The 19635-nt window shown below is 41.7% G+C and overlaps 1 protein-coding gene across 6 annotated transcripts in view; it reads left to right on the top strand.

Annotated features, from left to right (window-relative positions):
- BTBD16 (BTB domain containing 16) overlaps positions 1–8134 on the top strand; it is a 66795-nt gene extending 58661 nt beyond the window's left edge. For 5 of the 6 annotated variants that reach the window (XM_061635792.1, XM_061635790.1, XM_061635789.1 and 2 more), the window contains 5 exons: positions 1348–1430; positions 3869–3946; positions 4559–4657; positions 6101–6289; positions 7904–8134. In XM_061635792.1, coding sequence (XP_061491776.1) covers positions 1348–1430; positions 3869–3946; positions 4559–4657; positions 6101–6289; positions 7904–7972 — 518 coding nt within the window. In that variant the 3' untranslated portion in view covers positions 7973–8134. Of the gene's footprint in view, positions 1–1347; positions 1431–3868; positions 3947–4558; positions 4658–5461; positions 5547–6100; positions 6290–7903 lie in introns of those variants that run through there. The other variant, XM_061635795.1, reaches the window with a different exon arrangement.
- Positions 8135–19635: the final 11501 nt, after the last annotated feature.

The raw sequence follows: 19635 nt of genomic DNA, 5'->3' as shown, positions 1-19635 counted from the left end.
CTGCTTGAATGTGATTTGCCATAGAGACAGATGATCAGTTCCTACTTCACAATTCTTCCAAAACTGAACATTGTCAGTTTTCTTTTGTCAACAAGACACAGATCTAGACTTGTTACATATCTTGGGTTTGCACAATTTGCAGTGTAATTGTGAGATAATAGTTTGTGATAAGGATACCCTGAGTCTGGTTCCCTGTGTTGCCTACTCCTAAGTTTGGCCTTGAGTGTAGACATGACTCAGTTGGATATAAACTGCTCTCATTTAATAACAGATGATGGAAAAGTGGTTTTGTGTGCCCTTCCCTCTATGGCAACAGTCTGCAGAGGAGAGGTTTGTAGTGGCATATGAGAAAGGGGATGGAAATGTCTCAGTTCCTCTGAGACTTTGCAAGTGTTGGATGAAGGTCTTCTAGCACAATTTAGACTGAAGGGCCAGTGTGCACAAGGAGAAACATGGTGGCAATGAAGTGGGAAAATAATCTCTAAGGATGGCAGGGCACTCACAGTAGGGATGAAAGAAAGCATTGATTGCCATTCCATCCTCTATTCATCCTAGGCAGAATTCTTCCTGTTTGGCTGACAAAAACCATGTTCTTTTTCTTATTGTCTGCTATTAATTATGTAATTAATTACATTATTTGACATTCATTTCAATCCAAAGGAAATGCAATGAAAATTGGGGGGAAAGTAATAAATTATATATTGTTGGACATCATTTGCAGACTGAAAACAACAACAGCAGTGAATACCAAACATTTTTCCTGGATTGATTTCCATTCCAGACATGGGAGGAATAAGCAAACATCAGCAATTTCCACTCCCATTTCCGTTGGAATTCTCCAACATCCTCACAAGCCTCAGATCACTCCTGAGCGTAACTGCAATTCTAATCGGCCAGGTCAGCAAAGAGTCAAGAGAGGAGGAGGATGGACCAAACCTCATGTCTCCCTCTTCCTGTGAGGGAATGGGTTGGGACAAGGCAGGGCCTATCAATAGGTAGGGCAATGCCTGTTATTCTTTGGCAGCCAGTATATGCAAATCCTACTCTGGGAATTGAAGATTATTGATTGGTCCCTCTCTCTGCACTGGGCTCACAGCATCTTAGTTGCTGTTTGTATTCTTCAACAAGGTGTGGCCCTAAAATCCTGGTTCATCTGTGCCTTCCTTTTGCATACTTACTGCATCTACCCTTTCCAAAAACTATTCCTGCTTTGAGTCTTATGCCTACAAAGCCTGTATAAGGGCATTACCGATAATATTAGGCTCAGCAGGTGCAGTGACATTGCTTTGTTTTTCTTTTCTGATTAACAAAAATGTAATAACTCAGTTTCCTCTCCTGTTCCCAAAGGTAAGCATCTGGAGGAACTATGGGAAATTAACTTCCTTCCTCTTCCGTGGCTGACAAGGATCTTGTCTGATCATTACCATGCAGTGAGTTGGTATGCTTACTATACTGTGCAAATTGGGGGTTTTTTGTTCTTTTTAAAGCTCACAATTTTCCTGTCTGGTATATTTTCCTAGTATATCTATGCCTATAAAAATCTAGGCCTGCTTTGAAGTGGAACCCTCTATCCAGGAAGCCCTGCCTCCGATCTCAGAGATGTGGAGGCTTGTTGCGGTAACTCAGTGGTGACTGGCACTTTGTATATGCTCAGAAATACTGTTTTCTCTCATTACTTCTTAAATTCAAAGCCAACTGAGAACAGATACACATGGGGGAAGCATACGTAGTGGCATGAATCTAATTTCTAGCATTAAGGAAAATAATGTTAATGAGGAGTCATGGTTATTTCATCATGGTATATTGCAGGGCTTCCCAAACTGTGGTCCGTGAGCTTCATTCAGGTGGTCTGCAGCATTTCATTACATATTCATATTGCTTTTAATTGCATTTCAGAGCTTGGAAAAGTTACTTTTTTGAACTACAACTCCCATCAGCCCTAGGCAACATGGCCACTGGATTAGGCTGATGGGAGCTGTAGTTCAAAAAAGTAACTTTTCCAAGCTCTGATTGTTATTGCTTCTTTTATGTCTTATATTGTATTTTATTGTGTTGCAATTTGAATTCTATGGAATGCAAACTGCAATATATTAAAATACAATATAGGAAACAGAAGAAGCAATTAAAGTACAATTTAAAAAATCATATGGCATCTCGCACAGCACATTACAATTGCTACAACAGGCAGAAGAATCATTAAATGGTCCACCAAGACCATAAGCTATTTTCAAGTGGCCCGTGGGGAAAAAAGTTCGGGAACCGCTGCTGTATTGCATGTATTTTAAAAATAAATGCCCAGGCTGTGAATTTAAATTTGAGTAGGGCAATCCTAATGAGGGGTCAAAGAGGATCAGAATGGTGGAGCCACTGTTGCATCTCAAGCAATGTCCTTGTTGCTGCTGCTGTTGCTGCTGCTTTGACAGCTCCATTGGGCCCCTCAGGAGAGCCGCAGAATATTGGATGCACAGAATCCAAAGCCACCAATGCCATTCTCCGACCCTGAAAGAGTCCATTTTGGGGCTTCCTGCTAGCTACTCCCACTGGGAGGACACCAGGAGTAGTCTACTGGAGCTGAGTTTGGGCTTCTGTCACAGCAGAGCCCAACTACCAGCAGTGTTCCTTTCTGCAGGCAGAGAGGTGACCACACTGTATCCTAATCCCACCACACCTCCCGCCCAGCATCAAGGATTGCAGTTTTTGTTCTTATTTGTCCTCTGCATAGACCTTTAGCAAACAAGTGTAAAAGGCCACTGTTCCATAATAACTTCCAGAGGATAACTGTATTATTCTGTTTTATCAAAACCAATGAAGAGACCTGCAGCACCTCCTGGACCCTTTGTTGTTTGATAATAAAAGATTCCTTTTTTTTTATTAAGGATTTTCTGGTTTCATATCATTTACCATTCAGTGTAAATGGTAAATCTACTTCTGTTGGCTGGTATGATAGGGTCAGAACCTTGGGGCCTAAAATGGGTTTGTTCTGAAACCTTTTTTTAAATTATTATTATTTATGTAGTGCAATAAGTCACTGTACGTGCCACCTTGCAAGATACAGTGCAGAGATTTTATGTGCTTCTGCACAGCAGTGCATTGTGGGCTTTGTGATGCTCATGCAAACATAGTGCCCATGGGACACCGTTCTCCTATAAATGCCATCTCATATTATTTTCACATTTGATTTGGATTTGCCATTTCTGTGGAAAATCCAACAAGTAAACCAAACGAAACCAAACCACAGAAATGGTAAATCCGGATTAAATGGGGAGAGGGGAATGTGGGATGGCATTTTGATGAGGATGCTGCAACAAACTTGCATGCATGAACAGCACTGAGTTCAGAATAACCTGCCCTGTGGAAGCACCCTTTGAGTAACAACTCAGATTACTGAAGAGCTAGGGATAGATCAAAGCCAGGGGAAAGATACTTTGGTGGGGGTCTGAAAGAAAATGAGTCCCCCTTGTCCCTCAAGAGAGTCTGCTTCTCTTATTCCTGGAATGGGTGCAGAAAGGTTGTGTCTAGTGCTGGAGTGGTGAACGTATGCACAACCTATTTATGAACTAATATAAATAGATCAGAAGGAGCCAGGTTTTCTGGTTACTAGGTGCTGGCCATGGCTCATCTCAGAAGCATATTATTCTTAGTCTGGACCCACCATGTTCTGAACTAGGACCAGTAATAAGTGATATAAGAATAATTAATATTGAGTCAAATTGCTACACAGAAATCCTTTAAATTAAATGTGTAAAAGTGTGAACTGAGATAGAAACCAAAGCACTGAATTGTCCCTTCTGTTTTATTGAAAACCATGTTTTATTGAAAAATAGTGGACCCTTGAACTCTATATAATTTGTTTTTGTTTTCCTTTCAGCTAGAGAATGGTGGTGACATGGCATTTCAGAGGGACTTTAACACTCAGGCAGTGAGATTTGGTCTAGTGCTTACACAGGTAGGTCAGTATTAAGATGGAAAGAATTTTTAGATGAGGTAGGGTCGCCATGAGTCGTAATTGACTTGAAGGCACAAAGAAGAAGAGGGGACACAAGCACTAGTGGAGACTAGTGGCTCTGAGATCAGTGGGGCAGTGAATCTGCTCCGGGTTTTAGTCCAAACTTTCAAGGAGCTATCCAAAATGCTGAAAGCGTTCAGCACATATTTAATTCTCCTGTTTAAATAAATAGGACTTGAAATGGCTTAACTTTGCCTGGATTTGTGCCCTTTAGTGTTTTTCCCCCTACGAGGAAAATAACACCTTAAAATGTACTTGGATATTTACAAGCTATTTCCATTTAAAAACTATTCACATTATTAAAAACTTCTTTACAGAATCTCAGCTGGCCATTTTGTCTTTTGTCTAATTAAACTTCCCTGCATCAAACTGTAGTGTTTCAGTGCTCTCCTGTGGCTTTTAAAAATTCATTTTGTTTTTATGTTTCCCCAGAGGGGTCTGGCAAAGGACTGATGATATATTTCTTCCTTTTCTGTTGTTTTTGCTCACATGATGTTGATTAGATGGGATAAAGTTGCAATTTAAAAAAAATACGTGTATTGGTTATTTCAGGAACCAAGATACCATTCAGAAATAATTTCGATTTATGGATTCTTCTTTGAGATAAAAGCAGTAAGACATGATGCCTCAGCATACAGTTTTTACATGCAGGTAAGAAAGGCGTTTCTGTTGTTCTCAAGGTTTCAAAGTAACTATGGCCATCTTCATTCTGCAGAAAGATGAATAAAAGATTGAACTAGGCTACGCCCCAAAAGCAACAAATTTCCACAAGGAAGATTGTGTCACTGACATTTTTGGCTGTAAGGAGGAGGGAAATAGTGTTGAGGCTGACTTGCAAAACAGGGCAGACATGCTCTTGCGCAGCTCTCATGAGGATGGCAAAAGAGGATAGGGTTCCTGTACCTTTAAATAGTTGTGTAGAAGAGGGCATCTCGCTGGGAGTAGCTAAGACAAGCTAAGACAATGGGAGCTAGGGTGGCCAGGTGAAAAAGCAGACAGAGCTCCTGCCCTCTTTCACCTGGCTCTTATTCATAATAATAGGGGTTACACAGGACAACTTCCTAGTGTTCGTTGTCTGCAATCACTCAGCATTAATGCATGCCTAGATATATCTATATTTTTTCAAAATATATATGCTATTCCACACATGAGATGTATGGGATGCTTTACCTGCATCTGGGTGCCTGGTGACCCAACTGGCTTTGTCAGGGGACCTGTTGTTCCAAATGAAGATCAACACCAGGCCTTGGCTTTATAGAGGAGGGCATAGAGTTGATTGGCTTCTCCTAACAACCGGACACACTGGGTAGTTTTACTCAGAGGTGTCTTCCTGAGTTGTCCTCAAGTCCCCACTTCTGACCAGCTGCCTTGGTGGCACAGTAGGGAGATAATGCCTGACTTCCCCTGGATTGAACTGTATAGTGGCTGACCCCAATAAACATGCCTTTTCAATAGAGTCATTTTCAGTTGTGGCTCCCTGTTTGTGGAATGCCTTCCCTAGTGAGATCCACCTGGCACCTTCACTGACGTCTTTACAGAGCCAAAAACCTTCCCTGCACCCCATGCTTTTGGTGGACTATGATGATGTTGTCTGCTGTGAATGTGCTGCGGAAGCTTTCTGCTGCAGTTATGGGGGCAGCGGGTTGCTTTGTGTACTTTTAATTCTCTGTGTTTTTGTATAAATGTGTTTATATTATAATGCATGTTGACTTGTGCTTATGTTTTAAGTATGTTGGAAGTCACTTGAAGTCCTTTGGTGTAACAAGCAACTAACAAGTTTAATAAATAAAATAATTAAGAATTATAATCATATGCTGAAAGAGGAATACAGACATATTTTTGTGCTTTCGTTTTCCAGTCTGTTCTTACCACTCTGCTTATGACTTTTCCTCCTCCCTCACCTATAACTACCAAGATAACCTCAAATAACCTCAGTTTCTCAAACACACACACACGCCCACACAAGTCACAATAAACTATGCAAATCAAATGACAATGATCTACCCTGAATTAGGATTTTCTTTGTGCAGACTTTTTGAGTTCCTTTAGCACACCAACATTGACAAATAACTCAATTCAACTCTGTCATTTCAGAGAGTCAAACATGCAGATCCAATTATATCTTTTTTTACTGCCGAACGCAGCCCTGTCAGTTTAAAACAAGAGCGGGAAGTCAAGTATGAAATTAAAGCACAGTGCCAGATAGAGGGCAAGTGGGAAGAGTTTACCACAGAGAGACTTACTCAAAGGTTTGGAGTTAAGAAACCCAGTTGTAAAAGCACGGTAAGCTTTGGGGGGGGGGGCTGTTGGAAAACTATTCATCTGCTTGTATGGAAAGGTGGGTGGGGGGACCAAGAGATGGATTCACTTAGCTCTTTGGGCTATCCAAGTGTAGTTTGGGGGCATCTCAAGAAAGATACAATTTGTGGCTGAGAATATGTTCATGTGAGCAGTTCGTTCGAGGAGGTACACGTATCCAAACAAAAAAAGCTAATTAAGCCTTGTACTGCCATGTTTAAAGGCATGACTAAACACAAATCTTTGTGAACTGGTGAAAGGCAATCAGTGTGAGGACAATGTTGGCCTCCATCATAAAAGAATTCCACAGTCTAGGCATGACTACAGAGGTGGCTTTTTCCTGCATTTCAGCCCAACGCAAATCAGATGTTGGCAGGATGTGAAGGAGAGATTCTACCACAGGTGTTAATGAGTGGGTAGGCTCCTAAGGGATAATAGAATCCTTTGTATACTGTCTTTTCTGGGCAAGCTGGATAATTACTTGTTTTGCTTAAGGTAGGTCTACACATTACATTTGATAAGTGGCCCAAATGACACCCCCCATGACCAGTTCTCCCTGTTACTTTATCCCAGATGTGGGGAACCTTTGGCCTTCCAGATGTTGCTGACGACCATCAGCAAGGATGGCCAATGGCCAGGGTTGATGGGAATTGTAGTCCAGCAACATCTGGAAGGCCAAAGGTTCCCCATGTAATGATGTCATAATTGTTGTCCATTTTCCTGCCCTTGCCATCAGCAGCCAGTGATGCAGAGCAGAGTTGAGGAAATACATAAAGCGATAACACAGTAAATATTCACACCTAATCCTGCATGTTTTAGGGAACAACTTGATATGGGGATGCTGGTTTCTGAGGCAGTCCCACTTTTAGTAGCATTAATAGTTCTATCCTGAGTGAAACGGTTTCCATAAAGGAGCAAATGGTGATACACTTTTCCAGGATGCAAGTGATGGGCTGACCCATCACTGATATGGTTAGCCAAGGTTGTTATCCCACTGCTTCCTTGGATTTCTGAGCAACTCTGGTGGGGTGTTAATGCTGGGATTAGCCACATGGTTAGGTGTCTCCCTTTCCATTTATAGGACCCAAGCACTAAGCTTTGAAGCAGCTACCACATGACCCCTCAATCATCTGAATTTACCTTTAAATCCAGAGCTGCAATCTTTGACATTTTGTGGGTTGCTTGGTTTATTTGAATGGACTAAGAGAAAAATCAGTAACTGATTTACTGGCCACAATCAAGCCTAAGCAGATGCACTTTATTTATTTACTTCTTTTTAAACAAAATAATAATACATGGTGGTATCCAAAGTCGCACTAAGTAACAGTCCTGTCAGCGCAAGGATTTCCACTCGTGCAATGGGACTTTCTCCTCTGCCCCCACATGCCCCCTAAATCTGTTCTAGGGGCTCCCCCAGGCCTCTGGAGCAGATTTGGGAGAGAGTATGGGGTGCACATGGAGAGAGGAGGAGGGAAAGTCTCCTTGTGCAAGTGGAAATTCTTGTGCTGATGATGAGGCATGTTGGTTGGATGCTGCTCTTCAGTGTTGACTTCCTGATAGCATAAACATGTGTTGCCTCTTGCCTCTTTCTGAATGCAGGTTTTGAAAGCAAGCATACCATCGGTTCCCATCTACGTGACATTTTCTCTTCTTTTTCCAACATCATAAAAGACAGCAAGCACTCTAGTCTCTTCTGCTGAAGAACTCATTTTGACACCTGACGTATGACTAGGAGTGTTTATACCATATGTTTAAAGGCCTGCACTGGTCAGGCAGGCATCACATTTGACATAACATAAAAATAAACCGCTCAGCTCATTTGGACATTAATCCCTATTTGCAATGTGCTTTTGTTTCTTGTGGCTAATGCTGCAGGTAGATTGCTTTTTCTTACGCGCGATTCAAATTACCAATCTGGTGCCTACTAGCAAAGCAAGGGCATGAGCCGTTCTTCCCACATGGATGTAAACAGCTATGCTCATGGGATTTTATAGACCTTCCCCCGCCCACTCTCTTGAGTTGGCTTTCAGACAGATGCATTACAGCGCATCTACCCATTACTGATAATGGGAAGCCATTAACATTGTCCACATAAAGGTGTCCAGCAGCCCAACCTTGTTGAGCCTCTATCCCATGGCATAGGCTACATATACATAGAGAATGAGCAACCTCCATACGAAGGGAATCGAGGTCAATCTCCCCAAATATTTCCAGCTCTTAATTAAAATCTTCTGCCAGAATCACCAACATAGTTTACATCCTGAGACATCATCTAAATATATGGCCTAATACATTTATTCTTGCTCTACCCTAAATTAGACAGCCACAAGAGTGCCTGTATACTACAGTCAGCATGGATTTTTCTCATTCCGCAATGTTACATTGAAAATACCCCCATGCCATTCTGATGGTTCCCATAAGCTCATTTCAAAACAAAACCTTACAAAATTTATAGTCCTGAACTCAGAAATGCTTGCTTAACAACCCTCTAAATTTTCATGTTGATACACAAGCAGTCGAGAGAATCGAGAATTCAAAGAGAAAAACCAGATCCCTTTTTGACTTTTTTCTGTCAGAGTTCTCATAATCTGTTGAAGTTCATTAAAATTCAGCCATGTTCACAGAGTACCTGTAATCCTATTACTGACCTTGGCCCATACTCTGACCTTCATCGTCTGCAGTTTAAAAGTTTAAAAAATGCCTGGCTGATTTTCAATTAAAATGTTTTGCCTTGAACTTAATGATAATGTCAGGCATGCTCAGTAAGAACCAACTGTCAGTGTTCTAAAAGCCAGACTCACAGCTGCTGGGCTTGCCTAATCAGGGGGTCACACCCATGCCACACCTTTATTTGTCTAAAGTGTAGTCATGGCTTACCCAAAGAATCGTGGGAAGTGTAGTCTGTGAAGGGTGCTGAGAGGAGACTTTTATTCCCCTGACAGAGCACCAGTGGCCAGGGTAGCCACTCTGATTGAAGCTCTGTGATGGGAACAGGGCATCTCCTAACAACTCTTGGCACTCTTCACTAACTACAATTCCCAGGATTCTTGGCTGTCTAAAGTGAATAAAAGCCTAGTGTGGATGTGGCCAGGGACAGTTTTGGTTTAAATTTGGGTGGGAGGCTATATGTGCCTGCTGTAGAATAAAAAGGTGGAGGAAATGCTGAAAAACAATGATACTATTCACAATGTTTTCCTTTTGGAAAGGAAAGGGGCCTCCCCTCTGCCTAGTGCCCTCCCCCAGATCAGTTTCATGTATCCTAAGCTTGATTGCACAGGAGTAATTTCCACTGAACTCAATAAGCATGCAAATGATCAAATCTGCCCTCCCCTCTTCCTCCCTCCTATCCCCTCCCTCTTACCCCTTCCCTCCCCCTTCCTTCACCCCTCCCTTTCAGTCCCCCATCCCCTTCCAATCGCCTCCCCCTCTCCCCCTCCCCCTCCCCCTCCCCCCCATGGTCAGTTTTACCCATCCTAGGACTACAACCTGCGAGACTAGGGTTCAAATCCCTACACAGCCATGAAGCTTACTGCCTCTCAGCCTCAGACAAAAGCAAGGGTAAACCACCTCTGAATACTGTTTATATTTAAGTGTCAAGAACTGCTGACTACTGCTCCCATGAGGTGAGTTTGTAGTAGGGTTGCCAGATCCATGGCCTGAGACTGATCCTGTATCTTTAGAAGAAGAGAAAGTCAGCCAAATGCAGGTGTTCTTGCAACCCTGTAATGGGAAAAACCACAAGGTGGAATTCTCCCTTTTCCCTGCACAACTTTTAAAGATATAGAAGACCTCTTGGAGGCCGGGCCTGGCAACCAAGAGGTCTTCTGTATCTTTAAAAGTTGTGCAGGGGGAAGGGAGAATTCCACCTTGTGGTTTTTCCCATTACAGTGTTGCAAGAACACCTGCACTTGGCTGACTTTCACTTCTCCTAAAGATACAGGATCAGTTTCAGGCCATGGACCTGGCAACCCTACTTGGAAGAATTTGGTAACTTGTGCCTCTGAGTATATGGTGAGTGGTGGCAATACCTGCAATCAGCCCAAATAACAGAAACAAGACGTGCTGTGCTGATCTTGTTTTAGCACAGAAAGCAACAAAAGTAAAACAGTTGATATAGTTCAGATAGTCACTTTAAATATGTTTGATTTACTTTGAAAGTTTAGTGAAGTTTCCTATAGTAAATCATTCTCTTTTGCTTCTGTTTCTGTGAATATGTGAAGTACATCAACACTTTGCAACACTAAAAAACCCTCCAAAATCAATTGTGGAATGACTTCCGGGAAGGGTGACTTAGCCTGTGCCTGCTTTTGAGACGGGCTCCTGCCTCAAAAGAAGCTTATTCAGATATATCAGTCAGTTTTTTCTTTTTTTTTTGACTGATTAAACTTCTCCCGGGTAGGGAGAAACGAAGAGATTAACCTCAAAGCCTATTTTTGTTGGGACGACCAGATCTCATTAATTTATGGGACGAGGTCCAGCCGACGAAGGTGGGACGGATTTTCAACAGCAAGCTCTATCTGTTAAAGCGAACGTTCATCTTATCTTCTAAGAGAGAACGCACTAACAGGCAAGCACCCTTCTTTCTATATTTTTCTTTTACTTGACTTAAATTGTTGCTGTTTAAAAGAGATTTGCCAGATTGATCGGTTTTTGACATCTCACTGGGGAGCCGTAACTTCTCTCTGCTACGCACTAATTAATAGCTTATCTCTGTTTTTGTTGCAAAAAGCTGTCCTGGATTTGCATTCTAAAGATATACACAGAAGAGGGATTTCTATTCCAGATTTTTATTTTGAAAAATATTATACTGTTTTGAGACTACTCTCTTTTTGGTCTATTTTATTTTGACGAATCTGTTTCTTGACGATTGCCATTAATTGTTTCGATCCTGGGAACTGCATTTTGTTTACTTAACTATTGGAGAGATAAGGCTGTCTGCTCTGTTTATACTGTGATGTCACCAAGTTTGGAGTTTTAACCCAATTGTTGCTGAAATAAGAAGTGGTTTTCCTATATTTTTCTTTTAAAATGGCAATTAAGAAAGTGGCTGAGAATCTGGAAATAACTATGTTTCAGAAAATAATGGATGAGATTGAGATAACGAAAATTGAATTGAGTAAAATGAAGCAGGAGATTAAAGATATAAGGGTCCCTGTGAGAGAGGTGACCCTGGAAGGGGTCCCTGTGAGAGAGGAGACCCCGGAGATTGGAACAGGGGTCCCTGTGAGAGAGGAGACCCTGGAGACTGGAATAGGGGTCCCTGTGAGAGAGGAGATCCCGGAGATTGGAACAAACGTGGAACAGGAACAAGATTTGGAGTCTATGGACTTTAGAAATAAAATCTATTGTTTGGAACTCAATGTTATCTCTGAAGAAATTAATGAAGATTCTAGAGATAAAGTTATCAATGGCATGGATTATCTTCTGGACTGGAATGATGTGATGGAGCCCAATATAGAGAAAATCTATGGAATTAACTGCAGCCATGTGACAATGGAAAAACTTTTAAGAGATGACCCAGTGTATTTTGAAAAAAAGAACAGAGATATGATTTTACAGCAGTATTTCAGCAACCTATTCAGAATGGATGGCAAGAAAATATTTGGGATAGAGGTAATTCCCATCAGACTCTTACTATATGACTATGGCTTTGACAGCAAGATTATTATGGAATACTGATAATGGAAGATTGGATATTGAAATTACTGGACTTAACAAGACTACTGAAGATGGAAGATGGAAAATGGAACTAATAGAGATAATAGAACAATGGCTACTGAAATTACTGAACCTAACAGATTCTGATGTGATGGATTAATTGAAATGTTTATTTTGACTATGGTTATGACAATAAGATTATCATAATTAGTAATGAGATGGATTAATCGATATGCTTATCTGGAAAAAAAAATTGATAGATATATTTCTTAAAGAATTGAAACCTCTCTTTGACTTTTTGTGGAAAGAATAAAGTAATGTTTATGAGATTTGATGATTAAGTAAGATAACTACTGGAGGAAAGTGATTTTATAATATGACTTAAGAGACAGGATTGTTATATATTATAGACTTATAACTGATTTGATCTTTGACAAATGGGAAGTCAATATTTTACTCTTTATTTTTTATTTTTGTTTTTTTTTTCTTTTTTTCTTTTTGTTTAACTATTTTTGATTTTGTTTTTTGTCTTTGAATGTTTTATGATTTTGTTTTGTATGTTTTATGAAAATCTGAATAAAAATTATTGAAAAAAAAAAAAATCAATTGTGGAATAATGGCACTGACTGTTCCGCAGAATAGATTCCAATGGATGTGAGGAGTGTCTCAGTTTGCACAAGATAAAACAGTGGGGGGAAATATATTCTAGCAAAATTCTAGGTGTGCTCTATGTTTTTAATTGACCATGCCCACTTTTCCTTAAGTGGAGTAGTTTAAGCATAGAAGGCTGAAAACATGCATCCTGGGCAGGCCAAGTTTGTTTTTTGCAACAGCTAGAGTTCTTGCTTAAGTAGCAACATATTGAAATCAGTCTGATTTTATATCAAACTGCAGTTTCAGATTCAATGCCCAAAATAGAAATGGAGTATAACCTCCAGTTTGAAACACAGAAGGCTGTCTTCACCATCATATGACACTGACCAATAAAAAGGCTTTGAAATTAATAAAAAGAAATTTGACACAGATTTCTAGGATGAATAATGAGAGAAATATAATTTTCTAGGTTAGATTCTCTGTAGAAACAGTAATAATGCAGAAAAGAAGCAAAGTAAGAAGAACACCAACAAACATACAAAAATGTAATTCTCCATCTTTGGAGATGGCAGATGTTGCCACCACTCACCATATGCTCAGAGGCACGTTCCCAAATTGTTCCAAGCTACACAGGAAGTGGATTGGACTGTGCAAGACCAACCCAAATTGTGCTTGCATTTTGACAAATTTGTAGGGCAGTCCAATATCTCAGAGAGGAGGTCAGGTCTCCTGCTCCCCTGGTGCATTCACTATAGCTGCCCAATTTCCCTGCTTTTTAAAGTTTGATAGAAATATCTGTGAGCTATAGGTACCTTCTTAAACCCCAAGGGTTCTTTTTGCCTATTAGTGAATTGTCCTTAGTTATTTCTGTACTATCTCAAGGAGTCACAGAAGTTAAGTTTGTTTATGACAATTAGCACAGAGGAAGACATAGACATTAGCATAGAGAAATAATCAAGCACGGGCTGGATACAGAACTCTTCCTGCTTGTACTTCCCAGCAACTGGTATTCAGAGGCATAATGCCTCTGATACTGGAGAAAGCACACAGTCATCATGGCTTGTCTTACAACTTGACACACACACACCATCTCCAGTCTATTGCCACCCTGCTAGTTTCAGCCATTAACCCCTGGACATTTTCCTGCCCACGTGACTGCTTTGTGAATGACTGGTTAAGACCACCTGTCAATCAAGACCCACCTGGGTCTAGAACCCTTTCAAGATGAATGTTGCCAAACAGTCCTTTGTCCCTTAACTTGACCATCAACGCTGGTACACTGCGCAGGAAGGAACCAGAAGTCTGTTTGTAAGTAACAGCTGTCAGATATTTGGACTTGAATGAAAACATTCTCTTTATTTTTAGTTTCTTAAAGGAACATTTTGCTTCTTCCCTTTACCCTCTGGTTTTTTAAAATTCTGAATAAACTTCAAAAGATTGGCCATGGGGTTCATGCTTGTGTATTTCTGCCAGACTCAAAGGAAACTTCCCCTCACATGCATAGACACTTGACTCATGCTACACATAATAAGTGGACTTTGACAGAGAAAAGAAAGCTATCGTGGGCTCTGGGAAGAGACAGGTAAACTGAATGCTCTTTGCACCTCCCCTCATAACTACTTGCTTTGGAAAGCACTTCCATCCAGGATTAAAGGGAACCTAAGGGAAATATGGTGACAGCCTACCTGAAGGCTTCTGGCTGGTGGCCATTACTACATCTTATGGTAGCAAATTCCATAGTTTAACTAGGTGCATAGTTTAAGCATATTTTCAATGTGACAGGATATTGGTTTGCCACCCTGTCCATTTTCCTCTACTACAGGGTGATTCCCTGCTTCCTCAGGATCTTCACTGTGTGATGCCCTTCTTCCCCATAGGAGCAGAGGAGAGGTCATCCTGGGAGTGGGATGCCACTATCACATCCCCAAAGGCCTCGTCCATCAACCTCTTTGGCTCACTCAGCTTCTCCAGATCAGCTCCCTTGCCCTCAAGGGAATGAACTTGTTCCCTGAGGCCTGGGAGCTCATTTCACCTAGCACACACCCACAATTTCTGTCCAGCCGTTAGACTGATGTACATGTGACATTCTGTACAATACTCTGAATTGCCACACCCCTGCTGGCTTTCTACCTAAATACCTGTTGTGGTTTATTTGAGTACATTTTCTTTGGAGCTTAGGATTTGTTAGGTCCAAAAAGTGGGGTGAGGGAGTGTAGTCTGCCTTGGCCTCCTTACTCTGCCGCCTAACTTGCTTGTTACTTGGATTCTTTGTCCCTGGAGCGGAGTTCCTTCATCAGCTGAGGCTCCCCTTGTTAGGGTACCTTAAACGTAGAGCTCTGGCTGGCTTTCCCCAGCTGCTGCAACAGGTAGCTAGATCAGGAGTGCCTCATTTGAAAAACACAAGGAAGTGTCATTCAACTATTGGGCTGCGCCAATAGAAATATGAAACGATTTAGGTCAGTGTCAGCTCTGCACTGAGTCAGCAGTGGGGGTTGGAAATTCCTGGGTCGTTAGCAGGGAAGGAAAGTCCTTAGCCGGCAGACTGGTTGTAAATCTGCCAGGCCAACGAGGAGGGAACCTGATAAGGGCCAGGCCTGTCTGAAGCTTACTTGCCAAGTCACAAGTCCAGAAGCGAGGTCAGTAGAGGTCCGGGATCAATTGCCAAGGGGTCAGTCCAAGAGATGCTGCAGGGAAACTGGGAATACACAAAGCCACACCTGACGTTGCAGTCAGCAACAAGCTGCAGCCAAGGTGTGCCTTATAAAGAGCAGGGTTGACAGCAGGTGTGAACCCTCAGCGTTTGGGCCTTAAGGGGACAGGCCTGCCTCTCTTCTGCCTGACCTTCTGCTGTCTACGTTCTGCAGGTGAGGGGGGAGTATCCTGTTCACTGTCTGCGTCTGGCTGCAGGGCCTCCGCTGTATCTGGGGTGCTCTGCAGCTGAGGGGGAGAAGGAGCTGGATTCTCAGGAGTCTCTTCCGTGTCTCCTTCTGGGTCTGCTGCTCCTGGGTCTGCTGCTGTTACTCCCGAGTCGTCCTCATCGGAGGAGTCCTCTGATGGGGCCATGACAGTCAGTTTGTTGTTATGTGCCTTCAAGTTGATTACAACCTATGGCAACCCTATGAATCAGAGATCTCTAATAGCATCTGTCATGAACCACCCTGTTCAGATCTTGTAAGTTCAGGTCTGTGGCTTCCCTTATAGAATCAATCCATCTCTTGTTTGGCCTTCCTCTTTTTCTACTCCCTTCTGTTTTTCCCAGCATTATTGTCTTTTCTAGTGAATCATGTCTTCTCATGATGTGACCAAAGTATGATAACCTCAGTTTCACCATTTTAGCTTCTAGTGACAGTTCTGGTTTAATTTGTTCTGACACCCAATTATTTGTCTTTTTCACAGTCCATGGCATGCGCACTCAAATGAGTTGATTTTTCACTTATCTACTTTTTTCACTGTCCAACTTTCATATCCATACATAGAGATCAGGAATACCATGGTCTGACTGATCCTGACTTTAGTGTTCAGTGATACATCTTTCCATTTGAGGACCTTTTCTAGTTCTCTCACAGCTGCCCTCCCCAATCCTAGCCTTCTTCTGATTTCTTGACAATTGTCTCCATTTTGGTTAATGACTGTGCTGAGGTATTGATATGACAAGTTCAATGTCCTCATTGTCAACTTTAAAGTTACATAAATCTTCTGTTGTCATTACTTTAGTTCAGTCTTTGACGTTTAGTCTTTTTCACGTTCAGTTTAGCACTCTGTAAATGGGGATTTTTTTTATAATGGGGTGATTTAGTGTGGGTTAAGCTGAGCATGTAGGCGTTTGAAGCCCCTGTTAGAATGCAGTGGTCTGACTCCCTGTGGAAGGCTTAAAACTGAATTAGTTACCTGATTTGAAATGGAATGAAAAGCTGGGCTTTTAACTTGGACTGTTGGCAATTTTCTTGCAGTCTAAGTGGCCTTAAGCTCAACAATTAATCATTTCCTAATTTGTTATTCAAAAACCTTTGTGAAGTCTATTTGACCAGAGAGTCCACTGGGACAGAAACCAATGAATGTACCCAAGAGTAATGACAGCTCTGTTGCACAGTCTTCACACTATGGAAAAACCAGTATGGGAGAAAAATCTAAACAGTATTTCATGGATATAGTGCCTTAATAATAAACCAGATTTTTCCATTGTCATAATTAGCACTGGCAGAAGATTTTGCAAACACTTCAATAAACCTGGATCCCGTTAAATAATGGCTTTTTTCTGTTCCTCCCTTAACCACTGTGCAGCTATCAAAATGCAGGGGTAGTAGTGGTGAATATTTCTCTTTTTAAAAATCTTAACGTCTTACCCTACAACTAACTACTGCCAAACTAGCAGGTACAATCCCTAGCATGTAGGGAGAATCTGGGTTGTGGAATGAGGATGGATCATTGTGTGTATGGTGAGGGGGTTTGAGAGTGTCGAAGAAGCTGAGAGCATTGCCGTCAGGAGTCTAAGAATCTAGAGGCTGGACTCCTAGCAGGGTCACCCAAGGGGGAATGGTCAAAGCTGAGACACCAGACTAGGATGTATCCAGACTCAGAGGAAGGCAATGGTAAATCACCTCTTACCATGAAAACTCTATGAACAGAGTATCCAAAATGCAACACGAGATAGTGCTGGAAGATGAGACCCCCAGGTCAGATGGTACTTAATGAGCTACTGGGGAAGAACAATGGACAAGTAGAAGTAGTGCTGTGACTAATGACGCCACTGGGTCAAAGCTGAATGGAAGCCCAGAGGCTGATGCGCACAGATGCAAAAGGAGAGTCCAGAGTTGTACAACATACACAATAGGAAGCCATAGACCTGAACTTACAAGATCTGAACAGGGTGGTTTATAGCAAATGCTAATGGAGGTTGCTGATTCATTGGGTCACCATAAGTCAAAATTGATTTGAAGGACAATGGACAGATTTCAAGCTTGTAAGATCTACTTTGGGTTTTTATTTTTTCTAGAACCCCAAACATTATCTATCAGAGCCAAGTGTATATAGTTAGAATTAAAGACATATAGTTAGAATAAAAGAACAAGGTGCTTCTGAGCATATTCTGAGTCTAGCAATTTCTTTTCAGTACCAGAACTGAACAGAGCTCAGCTCACAGTCCATTCCTGGTTACTTTTTTTTTCATTTGAGCAGTCTAAATTATGCACATTTATCTCACAATAAGGCTTCATTGAACATGATAGGATTTACTTCTGAATAAACATTTAGAATATTGCACAGTTTAAAGTGTAAAATTGCTGGGGGGGGGATCAGATCCAGCTCAAAGGTCAGCAGTTCACCACCCCAGGTGTAAACCATTCCCATCTATCACCAAAATAATACTGGTAAGCTGAACCATTCATTACTTCATTATCGGCATAAATCACCTTCACTGAGTCATATTTATTGTAAAAGGCAGGTGGACGTTAGTAAACATGTCAGAATGTGCTCAGATCACAATTGCAACCTTCTAAAAAGTTTATACCCTAAGTAAAAACATGATTATTGATTTAAGGTCATCTTCCCCCCCCAGTTTTCGGATGTATGTTTAAATGTGCTATATACCCAAAGCTTGGGAGATTATTTTTAAAAAGGAATAAATTACAATTACTGTTACATGGCCCCAAAAAGGAATAAATTACCATTACAATTATTCTGGAAGGAATCGATTACCGTTACTCAAGATTAATCACTATAATTACAGTTAAGATACTTATAAAAAAGAAAGAACTAAAGTGCCAACAAGGTGCTGGCCTTGACTGCTGCACACCTAAGAAGACAAAAACAACATTAAAAATAAGCACACACACACATAGGTAGTAGAATAATTCTTTTTATCCATAAAATAGCAGTGATAGTCTCTCCGCTGGTAAGGGAGGCGGGGAGGGAAGCAGAGGCCACCGTCAGATCTTTGCATGTCAAACCAAGTACAACCCCCCCACACACACACACATGCACAACTCTCAGCCAGCAATCGTCCTCTCTCTCACTCAGCTACCTGCTGGACCCTGTCTTGCCACCAGCTAAGGCACACCCATCCAAGTAAACATTTTCCCCTGGGGTGCAAAATTTAAAATACTGCAAATGTAGCAAAGTAGGCAGGGAGGGCAGCAGAGGCTGCTTCATGCGCCAAGTGCAAACACAGTATTAACACACACATCATCTTTCACCTCCACAGTTCTTTATCTCCATTCTGCTGCTGCCTCCTCCTCCTTCATCCATGACCTTGCTCTTCAGCTCCTTTCTCCCTCCACACCATTCTTCACCACTGTTCATTTTTTCTAAAAAGAATTTCTCCACTCCACCCCAGTCTCGCTCTCCACCTCCTCCCTCATCGCCTTTTAAATACTGACAGAGCATGAGGAAAGAGCAATATTGTGCAGATGCCCAGTTTGAGGCATATGATTTTCATCCACAAATCAGAGGAGCAGAAGACTCCCCCTCCCCCGTAACATCCAAAAGGAATACTGGAAACAATAAAATTACTCCTCAAAAGTAAAAAAAATACTCCTCATTCTGTAACAATCAAAATGTAAAGAAATTACCCACTCATTCCTCAAAAAAGTAATGAATTACAAGTAATTCATTTTTCTAACTAACTACTTCCAAGCTCTGTGTGCCACACATTATTTTCTTATATATTGTTTTTATGTGGAATTTAAGCTCCAACCATAGTGATGTTCAAGTGGATTTATTTATTTCTTTACCATTTCTTTTAAAATAAATGAGACCCAGTGCCTGCAGGAGGGCGGGGACTACCACTGCCCAGGGAAGAAGGAGAGCTGTTTGCTGCTGTTGCTGCTGCTGGGCTACCACCACCTCCCTCTCCCTGTTGGACTTCTGCTCTGCAGGGGTCACGCCTTGCAGGACCAGGTCCCCAGGTACTCAGCCAGCTTTTGCTGATATTGTCCACCTGTCCCTTCCCTTGAGGGGATACATAAGCCCACTGGCTGAGGTGGTGCCTGCTTTGCAGCTTGTCTGGCTTTTTGCAGGTCTGGAGTCATGTGCCTGGGAGAGAGGACTCAGAGCCAAGTGGGGAGACTTGAGGGGCCCCCAAT

This window comes from Rhineura floridana, chromosome 7, assembly GCF_030035675.1.
Source record: "Rhineura floridana isolate rRhiFlo1 chromosome 7, rRhiFlo1.hap2, whole genome shotgun sequence".
NCBI lineage: Eukaryota > Metazoa > Chordata > Lepidosauria > Squamata > Rhineuridae > Rhineura > Rhineura floridana.
Note: the sequence above shows the minus strand (reverse complement) of the source record. Positions and strands in the feature narration are given on the sequence as shown.